Genomic DNA, 26,059 nt, shown 5'->3' on the forward strand with positions numbered 1-26,059 from the left:
ACCATTTCCGTGTCACTCCAGCTTTCTTACGTTCACAAAAGACATTTCCACTTACTGGAAATGCTGAAAAATCCAATGCTTGTTCTGTAGAAGTATCCAATAGATTTTTGTGTTTGCAATGCTTTATGTTTACAATTAGAAGAAGAGGAAGAGGAAGAGGAGAGAGAGGGAGAGAGAAAAAATGCAGAAGATATATGGGGAAGGGCATTTCTGAGTATTTAAAAATAAACCTCAGCTTTCATGTTATTTTATATATACATAGATATGGTTACATAAAATATATCTGCATATATAAAATAATAAGAGAGCTCTGCTACCTCCACTCTTGACTTTTAGTTCAGTACTCATGGATATACTGGGGTTATATTCTGCCCACTTACTCTTCTGCACTGCATCTTTCTAATGTAGAACCCAACAGCAAACCAACCACCAGACTAATTCCAAAGAAAATAGGACTGTCTCCTCATGCAATGCAGTAGGCATCCTGTGGCACTAGTTTCTTATCCAACCTATTTACAGTACAGCTGAGAACATTATTTACACGGGTTACAGTGTTTTGTCATGACAGATTTCTCATGGTCCCTCCCCGCCCGACCCCGACGCGTTCCCAGTGCTACATCCTGTCAGACATGTGTTTCGATGAAGGAATGTGTGTGTGTCAGCAGGGGAGTTGGGATTGCAAGTTCAGAGGCTCCGTTCTGGGTTTTTAGAGCAGCTCCGTACTCACAAATGTCCAGGAAAAACTCATAGTTCTTTGTTTTCCACTCTTTGAATTTCTTGGAGGTTAGGGTGGGATCATGAAGCAAGCTGTTGATCATGGCCAGATCTCCTTCCTTTGACTGCCGAAAGAGAAAAAGACAACATTCTGTTCAGGTAGAGAGTCAGATTTTTGTTAGCTGATGTAGATCTCGCTGCAGCACGCAACTTAGATTGCCATAAAACTGGAGTCTGCTATGATGGGCAACTTCAAGGCCCCCAAAGCTTTTCCTTCTTATGGCTCGTTATCTTTAAATGGTCTTGGAATGGACAGTCCTTCAAACAGAGGACTGTCTTCTGTAAAAGTGGACACCTTTTTACATGTACAAAGATACACCTATCTTTGCTATGAAATTCATTTTGTGAATGTGAACCAGACTTTCACCTTTCAACTTAACCTACTTTACCAGGCTGTTGTGAAAATAATGTGGACAACACCATATACACATTACCTGGAAATCCTTGGAAGAGGGTCAGGAATAACCAAGTAACAAAATAACATACAAATTATAAACAAAAATTCTAATTTTTTTGTTATTCATAACAGGGTTTAGGATATTGTACTGACTGGGAATGATTGATGGCAAAAGAAGAAGGGGACGGCAGAGGATGAGGTGGCTGGATGGAGTCACTGAAGCAGTTGGTGTGAGCTTTGCTGGACTCCGGGGATGGTGGAGGACAGGAGGGCCTGGAGGAGTGTTATCCATGGGGTTGCAATGTGGAGTGTTGCATGGAGTGTTATCCATGGGGTCGGATGTGACTTCGCGACTAGCAACAACAACAACTGGGCCTTCATGTTGATGCAACAGCAGTTTCTTTGTGTGCATAGTACGGCCAAGAAAACACTTACTTTTAAAGTGCTCTTGAGGACTCGGATGCGATGCAGCTTCTCATTAATAACAGGATCATTGCACCTTTTGACAAAGGACCTCCGAAATTCCTGCTTGGTGGAAGGACGTTGCTCCCCAAATGCTGACAAGCTGGCCTGCTCCAGAGACTTATACAGCTCATGCAAACCATCCACACTCTTTCCCTGATCTTCAGTGTGTTCTGAAAATAAAATCAGACTGACCTTTATGTCTTATATATTTACAGTGAAGAAAAGCAGTGGGTGAATGCGAAGCACAAGGCTTACTTTGCGAAGGTAATTCTAGCGTAGTGCTTAAATATGAGGCACAGCAACCTTACAGGAACCCTGTTGGTAAAATCTGGGGTGAAGTGAAAGCCTTTTAATCATAGAATTGTAGACTCACAGAAGAGTAGAGTTGGAAGGGGCCATGAAGGCCATCAGGTCCAACCCGTTGCTGTTGCAGGACACTGATTTTAACGTGTCGCTGCCTCTTTAATGAACACCTGTATCTCTGTTAAGGGCAGCATTGACTCAGTTAGTGAATATGAAGAAATGTGTGTATCTTGAACACCTCTCCCCTCCCCCTCCAAAAAAAAAAAAAACTTCTTACCCATCTGGAAGGCCAGATTTATTACTGGGTAAAGCTATTCCCAGGAAAAGCTATCCCCTGTGCCTGCTTCCATGAATCAACAAGGAAGCTGCCGGAAAAAGAGATGGTACAAGAATGCAAGGACTGAAGCCCAGGCATTTAAGAGCTAAGCGCTCAACCCACCAGATGGATGGACCTGTCAGATCGTGCCTCCTTCATTTTTAAATCTCTTTTTTACCACTCTGAATATGAAGGATGTGCACACTTTGGTGAGTTTTTATAAAAAAATAAATAACTGAAATGAATTTCTCAACCGTCCTGCACTCAACTGAAGCAAAAGCAACTCTGAGAGGGGCTTGGAGTTCTCCCAAGAGAAGCAAGGTTGCCAGAGCATGTCCTAGAAGGTGCTGTGGAATAAGATTCTGGGGATTCCTCCTGAAAGCAGCGATGATGCGATATCATGAGCATCCCAAGTGGCTCAGAGCAGGATAGGAACGAATGCAAAGTTTGAGTAGAAAAGTACTCAGCCCATCCTGTGATATATTATAAATATTTGGTCTCTGACTGTCTGCTAACATCCATGTTTGTGGCACGTTACAAATTCCACGGCAGAGCGTTTTGTGAACGGGTTGATGGCAAGCCATAGAAAACTTCTCCTTACCTTCTTCACACAAGCTACTCTGCCTTCTGATAGGCACCTTTTCTTCGGCTCTCTCTTCGGCTATCCCGCTGGATTTTAGCCGGCCTTTGACCCGAATCTCTCTGTTTCGTGGAAGGCTTTGACTACGCTGCTTCTGCGTTCTGGCATGAGAGCTGTGACCCCTTTGGCACTCCACCAGTGGGAAAGGACCATCTTGTTCATGGTTGTGTCGTCTTTGGACGGGCAGCGTTGCTTGCCGTCGCCTCTCCGGAGATGACCCAAGTCGTCCACTCACGTACTCGGGGTCAGAAGGAACAGTCTGGAGGAAGTGGAGGCCTGAGCTGGTCAACGGAGTTTCGATGAGATCTTGCCATGAACGTCTTTCTCTGTAGGAAGGTCTACAACTGGCCGAGTGTGTGCTCCCTGTTGGATCCTGTCGGGAATCCTCCGCTGAAGAATGAGAATAGGTTGATTCACTGGAGAAGTGTCGGCCATGCTTAGGCTCTGGGAAAGGACTTGAAGAATTCATCTAAAAATAATCAGACCATTCTGTTATTTGATTGGGCAATGGTGACACATGGGAAAAACACACCATGTGCTGAACAGTATGCGCCCTTCCCACCTTTAAACATTCTGTTACCAGTGTGGTTACGGATTCTGCTAGAGTTGCTTCCATGGTGATAATGGAACATCTGAAGATCTCCACCCACATGAGTTTGTGTGAGTTGCCCCGCTTTCTGTTGTGTTCCTCAACTGTGTCATCATAGTATCGTGGATACTATGGAGAGATGGATGGATGGGTGGATTCTTTGACATCCTGTTATTGGCTTGGAGCAACCACTAGAGAAGCAGCAACAATTGTGGTAAAAGAACATCTAAAGTGAGGTCTAACAGTGATGCTAACCAAGAGATCTGATTTGGAATCAAGGGTTGTAGTTCAGTGGTGAAACCTGATAAAGGTTCCAGGTTTGATGTTCAGCATCTCTAAGCAGGGCAGACAAAATTATTGCAGGAAACCCTGCAGAATCATGGCTGCTTGGATGCACCTGTGCTCTCACCTGGGAGAAGATAACATCCTATGCTCCCACAAAGATGCAACTCACAGCAACTTCCATACACAATCGTCGAATAATGTTTACGCAATCCTTGTTCTTGCTATCACACTTTTCTCTGCCCAACAGTGACTCCTGCTGAAGGGGCAGGATATTACCACTAAAGATTTTTCATAAGACTTACTCAGCATTTCTACAATGTAGAAGTACCTTGTAAAGGAGATCCGGCAGCCCCCTTCCCCAAAAAAGAACGCATAACTGGTTTTCCAGTTCTTTTGCTTTTTAAAAATCCCAATAAATTATTGGTGCTTAGGGCAGGAAGGCACCCAATGAAAGAAAAATGTGTTTAGGGGACTTCTGAACATACATGAATTATTTAGGGATCAATATTATTTTTAATGCAACAGTTAAAAAAGAGAGAGAGAGAGAGAAGGCAAAAAAGTGAAAAAGGGAGGGGCTTAACCTGTATCCCAGTTGATGGAACAGCATCACATGGGTGGAAATCAGTCTGAGCTTCACCCATGTGATGCTGTTGCCTCAGTCACTTTCTTTGGTTCTGTGAGGATCGCATCACTGACGCTGGAGAAAAATCTGAAAGAAAAATAGAAAGAGTCCTATCTGCACTTAGAAACACTGGTTAGATTAGTAAAAGCAGGCTGCACACTTTGGGTATCTCAGGAACGCACTGGCTAGCCACACAATTAACATGCTTTGCAAGTATTATATGGTTTTTACTTTTGCAACTTTCCACCCCCCACCTTTCTAATCAAGGAGCATCCTTATTGTAGGGTTACTAATATGGCAGAAAACTGATTTTGATGGACTGTGTCCAATTACAGGCTGCTTTGAAATGATTTAAAATCCCTGTAATTAAGGGTCAAGCTAGGTATGATCAGGAAATCATGCCTATTTATTCACACCTCTGCCCCAATCATATATAAAAGTGGGTGTATATTTTACACCAAAAATGAGTTCACACTTTACACCAAAAGGAGTGTGCTGATGAAGGGAACTGAATCCTTACTCTTTCTCAGCTTATCTCTTGATACAGTGTAGTTGGTTTAGACTTCAGGATAAACCATGGATTATTGGGACTGCATTGACTATAGCTGCCACTCCTGGTTTGCATTCTCTTTCTCTAACATGGCCACAAAGCAGAGGCTGGAAGCTTCTATTTCTATGCTTGGTCAACCATATTCTGTCATGTTATCTGATCATGAGAAACTATGATCAATCTTAATGATGGTTTGTTTGAAACATCAACTTCAAATCATGGTTTATGAAGCTGGCTTGTTTCAACAAAGCTTGGCTAAGATTAACTGCAAATTATGAGTAGCATATAATGCTATATTGTGGTTAATTTAATTAGAAGGTTTCTAGTCACCTTGCATTTGTACTAGAAGAAAAGGGGAAGAAGGAGTGCATGAGAGGGTAAGAAATCTAAGCAAATTCCTCTCACAATAAACTATAATTTATTGTGATATATTATTGTTTCAAAAATCAGAACAAAACTGAAAATAAAAAAGAAAATTAAAAGTTTTCCTACATGAAGCTTAAGTGAATCTATTACAATGAACACACACATACCATGTGACCCCTACTTATTTTATTTACTGCAATTCTTCAGAACATTTATGCATAGACTTCAACAAAGACAGCCTGGGTATTTGTGTTCTTGTGTTTTTCAGCCCTGTTCAAAACCTGAAATTTTTATATTATCCTACAGTGTTCTTGAAAGTTTCTGTTTGTCCTTCCAGTCTATTAGCTGTCAAAATGACACAGATAATCCATTTATGTGGACTGTCTGCTAAGTTCCAAGAGATGGGTAGATAAGAAGAACCTGTACATCTCTAAATATTGAAGGACTTTCTGTCACACAGTTGTGACATCCAGATGGATTCTGCAGCTTTAAACACTTTTCTTCACAACTGGACTCACAGGCCTCAGATCATTTCCAGAACTGTGGCCAACATCTTTTGGAAGTATTTCATTTTGCCTGTCCTAATTCTAAAGCCAGTGAATTTGAAAGCCAGTGAATTTGGTTGTTCGTATTACCCAACTGCAAGTGCTATTGGAGGGGGATTTTAAACAGCTCTTCCCCTTTCGACTTCCTTTATGCATAGCTAAAATAATGACTGCGGATAAAGAGTCCTTTGCTATCTAACTTGTTTTGTCCACAGGTGCGATTAACACCTTGTATTTCTTCAGGTCCATTCCTTGCCCTCCTTGCAGGATTCCCACTTTTCTAGTCCCCATCCACCCTCTCTGAAATCTGGCCATAATCACACCATCAGGAGTGAGACTTAATTTGAATTAAAAATGTAGTATCTGCTATCATTTTAATGGAATCATACCTCTAATGATAGCTAAGTACTCAGCAAAATACCTTTCCCAAATTACTTAATGACCCAGCATGACAGGTTATTTAAGGCACAATTCTAGGAATGTTTAAACAGAAAAAGTTCCACACTGCCAGCATTCCCCAGTAAACATGCACAGGACTGGTTGCATCATCAATGGTGCACTTCTATAGACACACACTTGTGAGTGAGCATCATTGAACATAGTGGGTCTTACTTCTGAGTAAACCTTTGAGCTTGAAAATTACCGAAAGCAAAACATCACCTCCCTTGGAAGGCTTTTCTTATCCATTCATGCCTACCCTTGGTCGGACAGATATGTAACATTCGCATTGTGTGCAAACGCAATGCAGGTTTGCTCTGCCTGGCTCAAATCATAAAGCTGTCCCCAAAATCAAGTGCAGCCCAAGAAGAGAAGTGGCCCAGCACGTGCCTCGTGTCACTTACTGAGGGGGTTCGGTGGTAGGTGTCGCACAGTGTTATGGGTCCCTCTTGCTTCAGCGTTAAGGAGCCGTCCATGTCCTCTTGGTCACTTTCACTCCAGTAATCTGCTGCAGAAATGTTTGCATGCTCCATTGAAAGGTGGCCTTCATCAGGCAACATTCCCCGAATGCCGGAGGTGCCAGCAGCGGTGGAACCATTTGTGTAACTGTGGCAAGGATTCCCGCTTTGCCGGAGGCCCGCGCATAGACTCTTCTTACTGGCACCATGCTGGATGCATGGATGTTGCCAGGGGACAGGCAGAGGCATGGATGATGGAGCTGGGGGAGGTTGTCTGAGTCCTGTCTCTATATCGGGGGTGCAGAACCTCAGGTTTGGGAGTCCAAATTTGAGTTCCTCAAGCATCCTTAGGCTTAATTGTGAGGAACTTGAGTGAGAGAATAGGGCATTACAGGGGGGAAAAGCACTCTGCTCTCTGTATCATATATGCCCCAGCATCTAAGCTCCAGTAGGTTTGGAAGACTGCCAGGGGTGACTTTAAGAGGCTTCCTAATGTGCCAATTTTTATAGAAAGAAATTGGGGCAGAGGATTGGCACAGGAGCACCTATTATCATGCTCTAGCAGATCTCTGGAACCAGAAATACTGAAGCTATCAAATGTGTTAATGAAAATAATCTATATGTTTAAGTTCCTGCTCAGGTGTCTGGAGCTTCTCTCTCAGCCCACCCTCTCATTCAGATTAATCCCAAACAAAAGCAAACATTTACCTTCATCTGGCCGGATATCTTTGTCGTCAGGCGTGTAACCAATGGCTGCTAGGCCAAGGCGATTCATCCATCTGACAAAAGGAAAAAGAGGGAATACATTGAATAAAAAGCAACCTGCTACAATTGCTGTGAAGCGCTCGCCTACATTCTTTGATCATACAAACTGGCCAGGTTTGCCTATTGGCCAGCGATGATGCTTATTCACCTTGTTGCCCTGCTGTGTTGTCCACACCCCGTTGTGGTGTTTCAGTGTGGCATGCTGAGTCCTGGGAAACCACAGCCAGGCCCCGTGGGGGGCTGCACACCATGGCAGATCCCCCCCCGGGTGGTGGCTGCAGTTGGGTTTGGAGGCATCGCAGGGGATGCCCTCGTGCTGCCCCTCTTGCGGCAGGTGCGATGCCTCCGGGCAACGGCGGCACAGACAGCGGCAGCGGACTCTCTGTGCCCTTCTCCCTCTGGCTTGCCAAGGAGGCATTCCCAAGAGGGCCCCCACAAACCGATCGTGGCCAGCAAAGCGAGGAGCCCCACTGCTCCCCACGGTTCCTCCTGGGATACCGTCTGGAGAACTGAGAGGGAAGAAAACGATGGATGGGAGAGTTACCGTGAGCATCCTGGTCTTTTTTCTGGCACATCCATGCAAAAATCTGTGCATGGTAGAAACTGTGCAGGATCGCTTGTCACATGCGAGTCCGGCCAATGAAAGCAAAGTCTTATGAAGCCAGGTAATGGAAGAGGGAAATGCAAGCTCTGGATACATTTGCGAGTCCTGATTTCTCCTCTGCCTCCCCGTTCATTGCTTCAGTGTCTGTTGCCTCTGTCAGCCACATCAAATGGAGTACTGGACTAGGCGTAACTTTTAATCTTCACAGTCTTGAATGATTTGGGCTCAAGTGACAGGAAGGACCCCTTTCTCCGCTATCTGGTAGCTCATATTCTGAGGTCATTCAAAGATGCTCCTCATATCAGACACCCTACCAGGAACAGGGGACCATTTGGGGGTGGGCTGGCCTCCATCGGGGATTTGTCAGGATCGCACGAAAGAAAGGGAACAAACACACTTGTGCATGCTCAGGCTTTTGTTCTGGGGGAGCACAAAGCCCCTTTCCCTCTGTGAGCGGCTTCTCCTCATTGGAACGGGCCTCTGAAATGGCCCGCAAGCATGGCTGGGGAGGCACTGGTGTCTCCCACAGGCAGCGATCCTCTCCTTCCCTCAGACTCGTGTGGTTTGGCTGCTGCGGCTGCACCCAGAGACGGGGAGAAGGAGAGGAGAGCCTAAGGGGTGGAGGAGAGGGGAGTGGTGCAGGCGCTCCTGGGACGGTGGACGAGGGGCCCAAGCAGGTTGCTGTGGGAGCAGGGAGAGGCAGGCCATGGAGGGAGGTATGAGAAGCAGTACCCCCCCCCCCGCCACGTAGAAGAGTATTGCACGTGCTGCCAGCACACATCACGCCGTGAGTGTGCTGCACCTTGGAGTGAGTGGCAGAGGATTGCACACGGCAACGGTAGCCATAGCAACAGGGCTGCCACTGCCTCCGGAGCAAGGAGGAGTCCGTCTGCTGGGCAGACCGGCTGCTGTGAGCAGATCGTGGCCCGCTCACCCAGAGCATCCTTCCCTCTGCTCGGATACCTCCGTTCCAGCAAGGCCCTCTGCTGAAGGAGGCATGCTGGGGCACTCCAGCGGGGAGAGGGACAAGAGGAGGATGCTCCAGCCGGGCAAGGCCATCAGGAGGCACGTCTGCCTTTGCGCTGCATCTGTGCTCATGTCTGCCCAAGCTCCGGATGCTTCCCCCATGGCGTGAGAGGAGCATGGGGTACACCTCTCCTCCCATGTTAGAAGCGGAGAGAGTTGGGCGGGCCACCCCCTCTCATCCTGCACCTCCATAGCCTGGAAAAAGAAAGGCTATTCTCCAGAAGGAACGGCCTTGTTATGGGGAATAGATGGCTGCCCCCTTATGCTAGTCAGAGAGAGGGCACGGAGGGCAGGTGAGCAGGTGCATTGCTCAGCTGTCCTGAGCAGCATTGCTCTCTTGGAAGGCCAGGCATCCTCCTTGGGTGCTCCTGGGCAGCTCAGAACACTGGGGGAGAGAACATTGTGGTGTCTGGACCTGAACTGTTTCTGGGCCAGCACTTAGGCCCAGTTTTTGGGCCAGATGTCCATGTTTACTCGCTTGAGAACTGGGCTGTTTGTGGCAGATGTGTTTGCCACCAGGAAGGAGAGCTGAGAAGGTGCCTGGGAGGCTTTCAGAAGACTCCTCTGTTAATGAAGCCCTGGGGTGGAAGACATTAATGCATCTGTGGCAAGCAGAGCAGGATAGTAGAGGCTAGAAGGCTGGAGCAGCTCATGTATCAGCTACTCTTTCCAGCAGACTCTGTGGCAGCTGCATGTCAGGACCTTGGAACCCACAATGCTGTGCTTGGACATCCAGGATGCTGAAGTGAACAGTGAAAACCACAGAACAGTCTGTCGCTTCTTGCTATGGGTTCAAGAAACCAAACATACTACGCAAAAAGCCACAACAGTGTTCAGCCCTGGGACGCATCCATTTTTGCACAAAGCACACAAACCTCACAAGTCAGGTGCACAGAAGCAGGAATCCACTTGGCAGCAAGCCTGCTGGCTCCGTACACACAAGCCCACCTTAGTTCTGGGTCCAGTTCAGGGTACTGGTTTTAACCTGGAAAGCTGTACATGGGTTAGGACCACAATGCCTGTGGGAACTCCTCTCCCAACTGAGATCTGCTCAGACACTGCACTTGCCCTCCAGGGCCTTCCTCTGAGTGCCAGCTCTGCAGGAAGCATGGAGGAGACAATGAGGGGGAGGGCTTTCTTGGTGGGCGGCCCCCTGCCTCTGGGACAGCCTCCTCACTGCAGCCCGGCTGGTGCCAAATTCGTCGTCTTTTTGCCAGCAGGTTAAGACTGCCCATTATACTGAGGCTTTGAAAGACTTGCTCTGATACCTGGGGTGTCAGGGGTGACATAGTCATTTTTTGTTATGGTTTGTTTTAGCTGTTTTAAACTTTTTAAAGTTTTTCTGCTTTTATGGTATTTTTGTCTGGTTTATTTTTATCTGTTTTATGGATTGTTGTAAACAGCCTGAAGAGCTTTGGCTGTGAAGAGGTACAGAAATGAAATATCATCATCACCGTCATCATCTAGGGCCATGGAAAGTTAATTTGGAGGAGTCCTGTGAAATTAAGATGGACTGGGGTTACCTCAACCACACGCATCTTTCTTATAAAAATACAATGTTTAATATGTGAACAGGATAAAAAACATGATCAGCAAGAATGGCTATCCCTATTAGATTAAAATTTGTCACTAGGATTTGAGGGACTATGCTGTGAAGGTAGACAATCAAACACTGCATTTCTTATATCTGGGATGTGAAAAATCATAAGCACTCATCATTAAGAATAAGTATTGTATTACTATTCATTAAACTCCCGCTATGGCTGCCTTTTAATTAGTTAATGACAAAGCAGAATATGCTACTTATCTGATTAAGAATCAATATTGTTCCTTTCTAATCTTTTCAAGAGTTCACAGTCCTTCCTAAATTACAGGCTCTTGCTTTGCTGTTATCAGCTTTTCAGGGGAGGCAAAGCACTGTGCTCCAGCCAAATATTTTCTGATGTCCTTTGCAAACGTCTTCTGTAGGAGGTAATTTGAAACATTAATAACATGCTACTTCTCTCTAATTGGAATTAATGTGGATGCCATCTGCATTTTATCGCATGGTTAAGTGTGATGATTTTGGTTTTGTTTTGTTTTTGAAACCCGAGAGTGATCTGCTGAATAAATATGGCATCCTTTGCCAAATTCCTTGTTCAGATGCAACGCGTACATAACAAGTGTGATATGGCTAAAGGGGATCGCTTTTGTGGATGGGGGCAATCGATTTCTCAAAGAGAGATCTCTAATTTTCAAGCATCCTTGTGGCTCAGCACTATTTATTGTTTTGCAAGGTGCTTAGGGACCAAGGAAAAGAAGAGACAAATGTATTAATACCGTGATTATTTTGTCATGTGCGAGTCTGGCAAAGTCTCTCTGCAAAAAAGCAGGATAGGAAGAATCCAACGGAAGGTGTTCTGCCTGAAGGTGAAGGCAAGTCATCATAAAAACAGACGCAAGTCCAGGGCAGACTGGACTTGAATCTCCTTCCCTGCAAATCAGCCTGCAAATTAGAAGCCAGTGTCTTACAAGGACATGCTCTCATTAAAACATGCAAACTGCCCTCCTGGAGCAGCAAAAAAGCTCACAGCAGTATAACTAGGTAATTTTAGGTCCCAGGTGTAGCAATCCTACGTTCCCTTGGAGAGTGTTCCAAGGACCATTAGATATAGTGCATTATTACTACTAGGGTCGGGATGAAGCCCAGTAGAATCCATCCCTCTAGAATTCGCAATATTCACAAAGCAAGCTGAGTGAAGGGGAAGTCCACAAAGGCTTGTGGAACAAAACCCGTGCAACCAGCAACCGTCTTCCGTGCCAGACGCTACAGGTGGTGTGGAAGAGGGTCATGTGGAGCTCCTTTCCTGGCGAGCACTCTGCAAAGAACCTTCTTCCATGCAGCTTCTGTGCCTGATCCTACCTAGTCTTGCAAGCTAAGTAGGGTTGGGCTGGGTTGAAATCTGGATAGGAGACCTGAGTCCTGCATGGAGCAGGCCGTTGGACCCAGCGGCCTGCTAGGAGCGAGAGGCAGGTGAGGCAGGTGAGGAAGCAGGCTGCAGTGGGGAAACAGATCAGGACCTTGCAGGGATCTTGTCAGCAGGCCTGTTTGGGAGCACGGCCCCTCCAGCAAGTACAAGACAAGGCCTGCTCTTGCTGTCAGCCTGGACCCTTGTCCCTTTTTGCATGCCAGTCAAAGACGTGGTTCAAAACAGATGAAGACTTTGTAAGATACAAGAAAGGGGCGTTTGGTGCAGGTTTTATCTGACCTGACAAATGCTGCTTAAGCCTGCAAAGGATGTTGTCATTTGCATCTTTAACATCATGGTTAGTTCGTTGATTTGAATGCCATGTATTTAAATACCAGACAGATTATATAGCAACTTCCCATCTCTTCACTGCCAAGGGGATTTAGGGAAGATTCAGGGAATAGGAAGCAGTATTTTCTTTGATTTTGCTGCTGCGTACACACACACACACACACACACACACACTTCACATTTCTGCAGTTCTTTGCAGATTATCAATGCATCTTACCTATTCATTTCTTCCAGGCTGTCAGTGGCAAAGTAGAAGCTTTTGATTTTGGGGTGACAGGCTTTGAAGGCACTATAAGAGAAACAGAAAGGAGGATTTTTCCCCCTCAGTTAAGGAAAAACTAGAAGTTTTATGTAAAATGTACATACACATACACTGGAAGAAAAAGTAGATGGTAAGATTGCCTTGATTTTTACTAAACAAGAATACTGAAAATAAGGCCTATTGTTCAATAAATTTATCAAATTGTTGTCTGTGTCATGATCTACTATAATAACTTAATGTTGCTAAGATTGCAATGTCCCGTACTCTGTCATATCATTTAGATATTAACTTCCAATTTGCTGCTATACACATTTTAGCTGCTGTGAGCAAATTTACAGTGACTTCAAACTCAGTCTTGTTAACAAAATCTTTAATATAGCACAATAGTACAAGCTTAGGACTCAACTGGTGATTTCATTAACCAACCTAAAATCTTACCCCCAAAGGGTCGTATAACTGGACAGTTCCAAAATACATGCAAAAAAGGTGTAACACAAATCTGAGTATGTGAAGTTAAATGAACTGAAAGTTCTTTTTAAAAGTTGCTTCCAAATGAGCTGGTGTTAATATATTTCATGTATACCCCCTTATCTATTTTCATTCCAGTTGGACATATATAGAGGGCTATTCTCTGTAATTTAGGACTTATTAGTCAGGGGAAGTCACATCTGGAACTCTGAGAAACTATTTGTTTGTTTATTAAATTTCTAACCCATCCCATTACCCTGGGTGAGTTACAGCAACAAAAAACAAAATGAAGTTCAAAATAGAATAAGATACAGATTAAAATACAATAAAACAACAATTACAAATAAAAAAATTAAAACCAGCATAAGATGCACTACAGTAATGAGATACCCACAGTTAAAATGCTGCTTAAAACAAGTTAACAATTAAAATGCTGTCAAGATAAAAAGGTTTTCGCCTGGCGTCTGAAAGAGTGTACAGCAGGTGCCAGGAGGACCTCTTTGGGGAGCTTGTTCCAGAGTCAGGGTGCCACTGCAGAAAAGGCCCTTCTTTGTGTTAGTGGCCTCCTTTTGGGCACCAGCACAAAATGGCTGCCACAAGAGGCACGGCTGGTCACGATGGCCAAGCAACTTCCCCAGAAGGAGGGAACAGAAAACCAAAATGAGGCCTGAGCAAGAACATGCAAAGCATCTCCTTTGATCCCATCAGCACCATTTCAAATCTAGTTCACAGAAAGAAAACGCCGTTTCTTTCCACCACCGCAACTCTCACCTAACGCATCCGGCCCTTTCACCTTTTGGCTCCTACCTTGGCTGAGCCCCATAGATGCAGGTTCCCCCACTCCCTCTTTTTCTATCATGGACGTGCCCACAAAAACAGCACCAACTCCAGGTTTCTGAAGGGACTTCTAAGAGTCCTCCCCTTCCATGGGTCCCCTCCCTCAGTGAGTCCACCATTGGGCGGCCATTACCACTCGCTGCTCTTCTTCATTCTTGCTCCTGCTTCCTTCCTTGACAGGCTGGGAGCTTGGAGCAAGAAGGCAGTGGGGTGGCTCTGGCTGCTCACCATTGTCATCGCCAAAACTACACGTTTCAGCAAACTGCTTGATGTCACATGTGGTTCTGTGATTGGATACGTGTGAGGTTTTAATGAGATTTTAGAGAACCTCTTGGACAGGAATACATTGACCCGTAAGAAGAAATCAGGGGTGATATTCCCAATTCTGGCCTCGATGGTAGAATTTTGCTTGACTTGATCCATAGAGGATATTGTATCTAGATACTTATATCTTCTGTCCACCATAATTATTTCTGGCTGGATTAGTGTTTTGTTTCCTTATCAAATCAGAGACTGTAGGATTAAAATGTTGGTAATATCAGACTATTCCCCAGTTTGTTTGGATTTCCTGCTTACAAATAGCTTGAGGCCTGCTGGTCTTTTGCACTGTTTCTTTGTCAAATGGCGCGTCTTTTAAAGATTCTTTTCTTACTGAGCAAGAAGAATAGTTTGAAATCAATGAGGGTTTAAGCAACTAATATTCCACTGAGTGAGAGGCTAATAAACCTTTTCATCCAGAGCCAAATTACTGCTTATGCATCTCATAAAAATAAAATTTAAAAGGGACAAGAAATAGCTCTAAGGGATGGGTTGAGAACTCTTGTAAATCAGCTTGCCACTTCACCAAATGCGCAACCAGTGTTGGATAAAACTGCTTGGTAGCAGGTAGAATTTGCCCTAGCTTGATTAAGGCAGACATACTGGGGAGATGGTGAACGTTCCAGTAAGATATTAGCAAATGGCCTTGGGGAAAGAAAAAAAACCCGAAATACTATATTGGTGATGAAAGACAATAGTGACAAGATACTTACTCATCCTGAGGATATACATTTTCAATTGTTCAAATTTTATTCAGAATTGTATAGCAGGAGCTGTGAAATATCAGAGCTGGATATGATGTATTTCCCCCCTCAGGTTAATTTTCCTTGTCAAGATATGTTACCAAGGCATTTTTAATGATGCCTTTGAAGATTGAGGAACTTGCAAAAGCAATAACTAACAGGCAAACAGGGTTAGTGCCTGGTCCAGATGGATTTCAAACTGAGTGGTATAAAATATTTTCTAGCTTTCTCATTCCCAAGTGTTATCATTTCTATAACTGTATTTTTGAAAAGAGCTAGCTCTCTTTTGTCAGCACTTAATGATGTTTACATTGCAACAATTCCTAAAACAGATAAAGAACCTATTCCCTGTGGTGATTATCAACACATTTCATCATTTAACATTGATATTAAAATACTAACTGTAATGAATTATTACAAAGTTAGTCCAACTGGGTCAGGTGGGATTCATTAAAAATAAGCAGGGGGCTGATAATCTTAGATTTATTTATTTATTTCATTTTTATGCTGCCTGATAGCTGAAGCTCTCTGGGCAGTTAGCGAAGCTTAAAAGCAGCAAAATCAAGAAGACACAGCGCTATAAGACAACAAATGATAAAACTAGAGCAATTGCAGCCCAATTAGCACAGAGGTATAGCAGTGGTACAGGATAAAATGCAGTATTAAAAATTAAAGTTTAAAAGTTAACTAGTAAAACATAAAACCTGGCACTGAAAAGAACAAAGAAGAGGCACCAGGTACCCCTGTTTGGGGAGCTCATTCCACTACCTGGATGTCACAACTGAAAAGACCCTTCTCCTGCTAGGCACCCTCCTTGGTTCCCTTGGAGGAGGCTCCCAGAGAAGGACCCCTTGCTTGTGGATTTGATTGCACTGAATCACATTTAATGCAAATTTAATGCAAATTGCTGTATTTTTCGCTCTACAAGACGCACTTCCCCCCCCCTCAAAAGGGGAAATGTCTGTGCGTCTTATAGAGCGAATGTGTGTGTGCCCGACACCTGGGACGCTGTCGGCCGCCTGCACCACGTGGCACCACCTGGCCGGCACGCGCTCGGCACGCCCTGCTCTGCCCCCACCCCCAGCACAGGTGAGAGCTGTGCCACTCAGGGGGAGGCGTGCGGAGGAGGAGGAGCTGCGGGCTTTAACCCGCCGGCTGCACAGAGAGACGGACTGCTCACCCCCACCACCCGGAAAGACCTGCCTCTGCCGCGCCGCCCGAAAGATCACCGCCTGCACGCTGCCGGCCCCACGTGGCACCACCTGGCCGGCATGCGCTCGGTGCGCCCTGCTCCGCCTCCCTCCTCCGGCGCAGGTGAGAGCTGTTAATCACAGGTCGGTGTGTGTTTTCAAATGGCAACCTGTCTTTTAATGAAGCCCATGGGGAAGTGATGGGGAATGTGCCTGTGATTATCAGGAAGCTTTCCATGGATCAGTTATCTGTTAGTTGATCAGACACATTTTTTTTAGGATCAGTGGATATTTGAACAGCATTACCTTCGTGTATGGAGTTTATTCTTCAAAGGCTACTTAGTCTGCTGTATGTTTGATTTACCGTACAATATCTCATTTTTTGTCAGAAGTTTTTTTCTATTATTTACTAGTAGGGCAGTGTGGACGTTACTGGCTTTTTTAGATTTGTTATTGAATTGTCTGCAGCAGCTCTTGTATAACTGGTGTAGATTGTGGATTCCTTCAATAATTCCACTACTGACTAAGCAAGTGACGTCAGTGATTGTGAGCAACAGAGCTTCATAAATTCTGGCTCTAGTGATGATGAGTTCTATGGGTTCAACGAAAACTAGAAGAGTACTCGAACTTTAAAGATTCTCTTTTGTTAATGACAGTGATGATGGTTCTTAATGCCACTGTTGACCGCTGTTCACTTTACAAGGGTGAAATACAGTATTACTGTATTCTGTTATAGTTTATTAAATAGTTTAGTAAACCATTTGATTCAGAATATTTTTTTCTTGTTTTCCTCCTCTAAAAACTGGGTGCGTCTTATGGTCAGGTATGTCTTATAGAGCGAAAAATATGGTAAATTGTCGTTAAATCAAATTTGATTGCATTAAATAAGGATAGAACACACATAGTTCTTATTATCTCTTTGGATATTGAAAAGACCTTTGATAAAACTGATTGGAAGTTTATCTTTGCCACACTGAACAATTTCAGGTTTCCTCCAGATGTTCAGAAATAGGTTAAAATTTTGGGTTAACCCTAGAGGCAGAGGGTTAACCTCAGAAGGTCCATCCTGCCAGGGCATGTTGTGAGATGTAGGACTTTTCCCCATCTAAACAAGCACAAGATCGTAGCCTTTTCCAATGTATGAAACTAGCACCTAAGACTTTATTTTCTTTCAGTAAAAAGAAGGATCTCTTTGTCTTGTGTGTGTACATGTGTGTGCGCACACACACACAAAAGCCTGGCTTGAGATTTGGGGTCTCAGTTGCTGGCCTCTCTTTTAGTATTATGCTCTAATTAAACTCCATTGGGGGGCAACGAAGAGCCGTTTTCAGAATGTTCACAAGAAACTCAAACCAGGTCACTGCTAGCCATATATGGAACACCTCTCAAGGTGTGACCTTTTTGGGCATGAGCTCGAAACCCTTTCAAAGCAGGCACTTGCTGTTTGCACAGGGATTGCTTAACCTCCTTCACCTCAACAAACCTGCCTTTCCCTGGCACAATAGCTCTTTGATGGCATTTGCTGGTGAATAAGCTGAAGAACTCTGCCTCGTGGAACATAGCAGGAAAGCAGAAACGAGAGCTGTATGTACGGAGGAATGAGGGCGGGGAAGGATGATGTATTGTAATCATTTCACCAGACCCCCTCCCCACCTCCTTTTGGGCATGTGCCATTAGCAGAGAGGCTGACACTTTGCCCACTATATTTATGCATTTGAAAGCCACAGGGATTGCAAAGCAACCTAGATGCTATTGCATAAGCGTCAATAGCAACCAACTAATCCTTTACCTTCCATCTACTCATCAGACTGATCTTCCACTCTGACAGAGTTTCCTTCCAGAAGTGCTCCATCTACTGCATGCTTTGCACATGCCAGTAAATCATTTGCTCCCAGCCTGGTGCCCTCCAGATGTGATGGGGTGACAACTTCCATCATCCCCAGAGAGCATAGCCGATGGCCATAGGAACATAGGAAGTCTCTAAACCAAGTCAGAGCTTTGGTCCAGCAAGCTCACATTGTTGGTAGTGACTGGCAGAGGCTCTCCAAGGTTTCAGAGGTGCCAGCCATGTCATCCTAAAACTCTTCAAGGAGCCTTTGGAATGCTGTGGATTCCATAAACCTCTTGGGGTGGACCATCCTAATCAGTCCTCCATCCCTGCAGCGGAGAAATAACCAGTAGGAGTCTAGACTGCAACAGGAACCTAGGACCAGCCTTAGGCTGAGTCAAACCTTGATCCATGCAGCTCAGCAGCCCTCTGTCTGGGGATGCCAAGGGTCAAAACTGGACCCTTCTACATGCAAAGCTGTGGACCTTCTCTAAAGCCAGCTGAGGATGCCTGGAGTCACCATTCATCACATCCAAAGGGTACCAGGTGGGGGGAGACTGCTGTAAGCTTTCCTCTTATTCAGCGGACTTGCTTGGATGCTTGAATGTACAGAAAAAGCCTGTTTTTCTACACACAAAACTCACCTTAATTTTTTTTTTTTTGATGTTGGCCAATAGAGGCTCTTCTATCTCCTGCAGTACAACTTAGCTCATGCAGTTCTTCCACTCTGCCTAAAAGCTCTTCACCTTCCCCTATTCCCTTGAGGGTGGACACTCATCACTTTGGTGCTCTCGCCTTTTCCTTTTGATGCTTGCAAACCACTCTCAGCTGCAGCACCAAGAAGTCACTGTACTAGCATGCGCTTGTGTCAAAACACATAGCTAGCAGATACTGCCAGAATGAAAGATAAATAAGCCAACAGCTGATTCAGTATTATTGCTGAATGCATGCCATCAAGCTGAATCAATTCTGTTTAAAGTAGACAAGATTGCAAGAGTTGTTTGAGGTAATTTATGGATTTGTGTATGAACTGGTGTGGTTCAAACCTCCTGGTCTAATATGCAGAGTATAAGCACTTTTACACTGACTTCTGCACTTTCAGACAATTCCAATGCAGTCCTCAGCTCAAAAATCACACCAAATGTGTTTTTAAGAGGTGTGTTTTGAGATGAAGTGCCTTTAAAATACATATTTACATTCTGTGTGGATCTCTTTTAAAAGGCTGTTGCTTCGTACAGAAATGGAATGGAACAGAGTGATGTGTGATTGCATGGCAATGCGAAATGGACGGATCCACTAATTCTTTGAAGACTCACAAGGGAGGCTTTCTGGAAGGGAAGTTCCAAGCATAACTGTGCCAAGGAAAGATCGTGGTTGTGCCCTTGCAGGAGTGTGGATGCACACAGACCTCTTGTGCTGCTGTGGGGTACCATGGGCCTGATCCTGTGCATGTGCGTTGGCCCACAGGACTGGACCATGGATAAGGGTTAGGGTTAGTCTTGTCCAGAGCGCCACTTCATTTGCTGCATGTTCGCATTACAACGGTCAACAGGCACTCCCGGGGCTGGTCCTAGGATTTTCGTAAGCCACACACCCTCAGTAGGGCTCTTCAATCAGAAAAAGGCTGCGTGTGCAAGCCCAGAACCTTTTCATGATGTTTCTTGGGCCTGCTCGAATGCTCCATGCAAAGCAACAACTGTGCTTTTGGGATGGTGTTGCCCATTGGAACAAACCAGAAATGGCGACTGGCTCCCAGTGACCCTGATACGTCATATTCTGTCCAAGAAAAGCCTGCAGAGACACAGTTCAAGGATCATCCTGACCATCACTGGAGGGATAGGATTGCTCCCCAGAGGTGAGCAGACACCAGACTTGCTGCTGATTTTATGCAGGAGCAGCAATCCTCTTCCGCCAGGGCCATTTCACCCCACAATGCATCCGATGGAATTGGATTAATCCTGTGAGAAATGAGCAGCACAGGCCTGAAGGAACATTTCTTCCTCCCTTGTCCCCTTAGATCCTCTTGTGAGTGCCCTTACTGAAGGAGGCAGTGAGAGAGAGGGCCTTAAAGAATGTCTAAGCAAAAGAGCACTATCCGGTGCCTACACTGTTACCTTTCCGCCACTAGGCTTTTCTGCCAGGCATCTGGAGAGTTTATGCCTTGATTTATGCATTCCTGTGCTATTTCCATTGTATGGTACTGTATTGTACTGTATCATCTTAAATATTTGTATTACATTTTAATCTTACATTTGCAATTCATGCAGAGAATTTTGGTTATTTGCTGGTTAAAAATAGGATCTGTGATTAGTAAAATAAGCCAGTTCAAGTAAGCAAGAAAGGAAAGAAATTTGAAAGAAGCACCAGACTTCTCTGCTACTGTCTCTGACAAAAGGAAAAGATGTCCCTACCGTCACTGGAGGTTATTGACTCCTATGTCATTGGGGTTCCTGATCCACTGCAACCTTTCTTTTGAGCTATCCATGGTATTCCATGGTACTCAACAAATTTTGGGGAAGGAATTCAGCCCCATGGATAGCTCTTAGAGTGGTCAGAAGCCAAAGCAAACAGCCCCATTGACCCAAAAGCCTGACTGAATCCCAACATACTCCTCAAAGTCCTCAGACACCCACTCCCTCCTTTCCTCTCTCCCATTTCATGTTCCTTTCTTTTGCTCTCTCCGCCCTCTCCCAGCCCCCTAATCCTATCACCGTGCTGAACAAATGCTTCTAAGAATATTCAGCACAACCACATTGCAGATTCTCTGCTTTACCACCCTCTGCACTGGGTAAACCCATCTGTATTTGTGGCAATCCGGCATGTTTTTGTGAAGATACCCTGGTGAAGTGACCAGATTGCTGCATCTTCAAAAACTGCATAGCACAAAACGCTGTTCTACTGGGATACAACAACCATTCCATTTGTTTTTGATTCACGCAGATTGTCACATATCTTAGCTGCAGCTCCCAAGAGATTTTCCTACTCTCTGGGGATTTCACTTCTCAGGTTTTGCCCAGGACATAAATGTGATCTCAATAAACCCTTTCTTCTATGCAGTTTGGCTTGCACTGAGAACTATTTCTCTGACTTTGATGTGTGAAGAAGTGAATGTTTACTTGTGTGTAAGATACAGGTCATTACATCTGACAAGATGCCTACAAAAATAGGACATTCCATTGATGAAGTTTGTCTCCAGACTAGAAAAAAAATAAAATGCACCTCCTCCTCCTCACAATATCACAGAGATGGTCTTCAGAAGATCTTGTCTGAACCTTCTAGATAAATAGAGCTAGTCCAAAATATCTCGAGATGATTTGATTTTTTTTTTTTTTGCTTTGTTTAGTTCTCAACCAATAGCTGGAAAACTTCAGACCTTTTCAGAGAGAAGATCCAGTGAAATATTCCCCCCTTCCAGCTTCACCATACAAATATGGAGAATACTGTAGAGAATGGGGAATGGTACCTGGAGGGGCCCAGGTAAAGCTAGGGAAGAATTCTGCCTGATACCTTGGCCAGAAGCTTCTGATCACTATGACCAGGACTGAGAGAGATGCACCAAAGGTCTGACTTGGAATTTGGCTGCTCCTAATTTCACGAATAACTGTTGTTCCAACCCTGATGGGGGAACTTGTTTGGACCAGCCTCCATAAGTACCATCTGCCCCATTGCAGCCTGCTCTTGCATATACATACTGCTTCCTCCGGCATTCGATGGCTCTGTCTATCCTGAACTCTGGTAAACTGATGAATCCCTCTGCTTTTTCATCCTGTGAAGAAAGAAAGAGGAGACATTGCTGACACAGGTGGAGAGGGGATCTTCTGCTTCCTTTTTTCATTGCAGGTACTAAGCTGTCAGCTCACTGAGCAAGCTGGAATTAATACCAGTTCCATTTGTAGAAGAGCTTTCAATAAGAAGGTGGCAAGTTTGAACCTATTTGGAACTAGGAGCTGCTCAAAAAGCTGCACTGTAGTTCCTTTTCATTTCTGTGGGAGGGGCAGGATTTCTGAAGGTGATGTTACAAGGCTAGTGAATTTGGCTAGTGCAGATCAGCAACTTTTGGTTCTTTTGCATGAGAATTCATCAAATTTCACAACGTATTTGGAGAGAAAGGGTGTGAAGTTAAACTTGAAAGTGGAAGAAGATGAAACAGATTCACCCAGTTCCTATCAGTTTCTGACCAGTCATCTATTTCCATATCTGCCCCAACCCTAAGATCATCTGCACAACCTATCTTCTGGTGGCCCTGCCAAATTAGGTGAGAATGGTGGCTACCCAGAAGAGGACCTCTTCAGTGGTGGAACCCCAGATGTGGAATGACCTCCTTGGAGAGGCTCACTGGGCACCTACATTATGATCTTTATAGCTTCAAGTGAAGGTCTGTTTATTGTTCCAGGGGTTTAGCCCTTTAGAGCACAATCTGTTGGAGGCTTATGAACATCCATTGGAAAGCCAAATGAGTGCTGGAGGCAATATTTGTGCATTTTAACTAGACAGCTATTTTTGGCTGTCTGGGTCACTTTGAAGAGAAGAAAGGAAGCTGGGATGTCATCAGGGCATCCTGATAGGCCCAGCCTCCTCCAGTACCTCCACTTCTCCACCCACTTAAGTCCCCTCCCAAGGTTAAGTTCCCAGCTCGAGAGAGGCGGCTGCAACTGTTCTTTCCACCCCAGCAGTGAGGAGGAGGGCCTGGGGACACAGAGATGGATGTAGATTATCGGGAGGGGAAAAGGCTTGAACTCCTTTCTGTAGCACCACTGCTGGAACAACATCCAGATTCCCTCACTCTCTCCCCTGTGTGTCGCAGAGAGTGGCATCCCTCGTGCGGGGGCATTTCTATGTGGAATGCAGAAGCGCTGGCTCCCCTCCTCAGACAGCCCTTCTGGTTTCTAGGCTAGGCACAGGGGATGGACTGCGCCTTTCGTCATTTCTTTGCCAGCCGGTTCACTCACCTGCATGGAATTCCTTTCCATCTGTAGTGGTTTCGGCTACTAGTTAACTAACAAGCTGACCTCTGGATCCTCAAATATCCTTTTTACCAAGAAGCATCATGACAATAGTCAAGGGTCCCCCCCCCCCCGCTTCTGTCTTCTTTCTAATTTTTGTGAGTACTCACATTCTGGTTAGTGTACCAATAGAGGGAAGAATCCTTCAGGACGAACCAGTATTTTTTCCACTTCTGGATGAAGTAGCCTTTGGCATCCTTTTTCTTCCATAACCAGCCTTCACAGTCTCCATGGCCCAAGTCTTTGCAGGAGATCCGGCGTCTGCTGCTGTTGTTTAATGACCCTCCTTGAAAGAAAACAGCAAGATGAGAAGGTCTGAACCTCGGAGGAAGGAAAGTTCAACATACTGTATATGGCTCCCTGTTCAGCCCTTCAAGGAAACCAATTTATTATTTCACATGGAGAGAGAAGTTAAGAAAAGTATAGCTTCTGGATTCCTGGCTAAGATGAGGTCAGAACGTAGGCTCTGCAAGCTCACATTCATGGTTGGTTCCAGAAGTTCCCTTTTGCTGACACAAGGAGTCTTAATCTGACAAGTGGCCTTGTCCTACAGGACCGAGGGAAACTTTGAATCCAAGCTTTGCTGAATGCCTTCATGACCCCAGGGCTCATAAAATCCCAATACATAAAATAAAAGTTGCCTGTTGGAGTACATCCCAAGAACAATGGCTTCAAATATCTCTACAATTAGTGAACTGTAGTTCTTGCCTACGCAGGGCTTCTATCTCACACTGGCTTGGTTTCTCGTCCACTATAAAAAGCCCCAGCCAAAAGCATAATTGGGGTTGCAAGAACATCTGAAAGACTTGGTCATTCTCTTGACTTTTGATTCTTGGTGCATCCCATAACATCAGATAATGGTATAGATTATTATGAATTTATCTCGCCTTATCTCTTTTTAAGGATGTGGAAATGACTAGGCAGTGTGCACTGCAAGTATTCCTATCAGAGGTTAAGGAGCATGTGAGCTTTGTAGGACGAACAGTAGAAACACTGCAACAGGAGGACTTTATCACCATCTTTTCAGAACAGTGAACTCAATAACCCTGAAATTTCATTCTCTCTTTAGCTCCTCCACCCCCACTTTTATCACCAGAAACAGAATTTCCCCTAATATTCATATCATTTTCCCTTAAAAGCCCAGGGCAAATTTAATTAAAACATTAGACTGTTCACTGTGAAAAATTGAGTTTACATTGTTATATTAATTATATTTGTCCTACATCTGTGAAGCAGAGTCAAGAGTTTAGATCACATTAAATCACTATTCTTTCTTCTGTGGAAACCCACAGCTAGGCTCCGAAAAGTTGATTCCTTTTGAAATGACATTCTGAATTCTAGCCAGTTTTAGAAGAGTTCCAGAAAATGCAAGTTGGAAAGAACGCTTTGGGTTTCTTGCCAGCAAAAAAGGACTGACTTCTCCTGTACAAAATCTGCCTGTTCACTAACATCATTATGGGAGGCTCTTTAGAGATTGACCAGGGTCCTTGGTCTATTGCAGCTTTTTCTGACTTTGTACCCCGCAGATGTCCGGGACTACAACTCCAGTGTTCCCAGCCAGCATTTCCAACGCTCATCATGTTGGCTGGGTTGATGCGCATTGTAGTTCAGCACAGGTGGAGTATTAGGTCTCAGCAGGCCAACCTACCGTGTTCCTAAGAAAACCCTTGAGGGGATTTCCCTGGGGTTTGGGAATGCTGGTGACACCCTGCTCTATCTCCCATTTCCATCAACGTTCAAGGAAGGTGTTCAGGCTCTGGATCAGCACCTGGCTTCAGTAATGGATAAGCTGAAGTTCCAGGTCAATAGAAAGGTGCGTTGGGGAACAGGGAGACAATGTCTCTCCCCATGACTTGGATGGGGCTGTATGTTTCCCAGGAGCCCGGCGGTTGGGGAGTACCCCCAGTGACCCCCTGACAAGCAGCCACAGCTTTTCCTCCTCTTTGCGGCAGCCAGAAGGTTGATAGGAAAACCTCTTCATGTGCCACGTGCAATGGATCGGGTTTTGCTTTCTTTGCTAACGCTGAGTGGCACTGAGCTAAGCCTATCAGAAGCTGACCTTGTGGGGACTGGGCACACGAAAGCAAAGAAGTTGTGGTCTTCACACCGCTCCCTGGTGTCCCCCTGAAGTTGGTGCCTGATTGGTTCAGCCTACTGCTATAAATCAAAGCCCTTTCATTTAAGCTGAAGAACCAAAGGGCCGTGGCCTCGACCAGCTGATGAGCAGAGTGCTTCCTCTTGCAAGAGAGTTGGCTAGAATTAGCAGTTGGCATCAGTACTAGCAGTACTCTGGGAGAGAGAAGGAGCAATCCTGCACATACGAGCGTTAATCCAACAGCGGGGAAATCTTCTCACCCCAAGCTCTAAGAAGTCTGAAATGTGCTGATCACAATTCTCAACGCTACCTGGACAATTAGGGCCAAATTGTGAAAGCGCCACAGGCCATTCTGCATGGTGAGATTTTCAGAACTCATTTGCTGCACGCTGCCTAGGTATACACATCCACTCAATGCTGCAGTTGCAGTTACGGCAAAGGTGGGCAACCTGCAGCAATCGGCCCAATTGCAAGCACTTCTGCAAGTCTGGACTCTAGCAAAAGCTCTGTCACTGCCCCAGCAGATCAACTGGTGGAGAAAGAGAAGGAACAGGGTCTTGGGAGGAGAGCAAAGAACCGGAGAGAATGAACCAGTGCTGTTGGTGAGAGCCAGTGTGGTGTAGTTTTCAAGAGTGCAGGGCTGGAACTCATTCAATCAGGGATTTAGTTCCTGCTCAGCCATGAGCTCACTGGGAGACTTTAGGCCAGTCACAGACCCTTTGCCCACCCTACCTGTCAGGCCTGTTGTTGTGAGGATGAGATTGAGAGGAGGAGGAGGAGGAGGAAAAGATTTAAGCTGCCTTGAGTTCCTTAGAATGAAGAAAGGCTGGGCATCAATATAATAAACAAATTAAAAAACGTGCTTATTTTTGC

The 26,059-nt window shown here is 45.0% G+C and overlaps 1 protein-coding gene across 1 annotated transcript in view; it reads right to left on the reverse strand.

Moving 5' to 3' along the window:
* Positions 1-605: 605 nt before the first annotated feature.
* The window catches only part of LOC123021920 (connector enhancer of kinase suppressor of ras 2-like), a 136,980-nt gene continuing 111,526 nt past the window's right edge, over positions 606-26,059 (reverse strand). The window contains exons 17-24 of the mRNA XM_044427176.1: positions 23,202-23,377; positions 21,781-21,854; positions 12,660-12,731; positions 7,457-7,527; positions 6,695-6,798; positions 2,857-3,364; positions 1,607-1,806; positions 606-839 (exon numbers count right to left, since the gene is read on the reverse strand). Of these exons, the coding sequence (XP_044283111.1) occupies positions 624-839; positions 1,607-1,806; positions 2,857-3,364; positions 6,695-6,798; positions 7,457-7,527; positions 12,660-12,731; positions 21,781-21,854; positions 23,202-23,377 (1,421 nt within the window). The 3' untranslated portion in view covers positions 606-623. The remainder of the gene's footprint in view (positions 840-1,606; positions 1,807-2,856; positions 3,365-6,694; positions 6,799-7,456; positions 7,528-12,659; positions 12,732-21,780; positions 21,855-23,201; positions 23,378-26,059) is intronic.

The sequence above is a fragment of the Varanus komodoensis genome, unplaced genomic scaffold, assembly GCF_004798865.1.
Source record: "Varanus komodoensis strain SLA01 unplaced genomic scaffold, ASM479886v1 scaffold18_3, whole genome shotgun sequence".
Taxonomy (NCBI): Eukaryota; Metazoa; Chordata; class Lepidosauria; order Squamata; family Varanidae; genus Varanus; species Varanus komodoensis.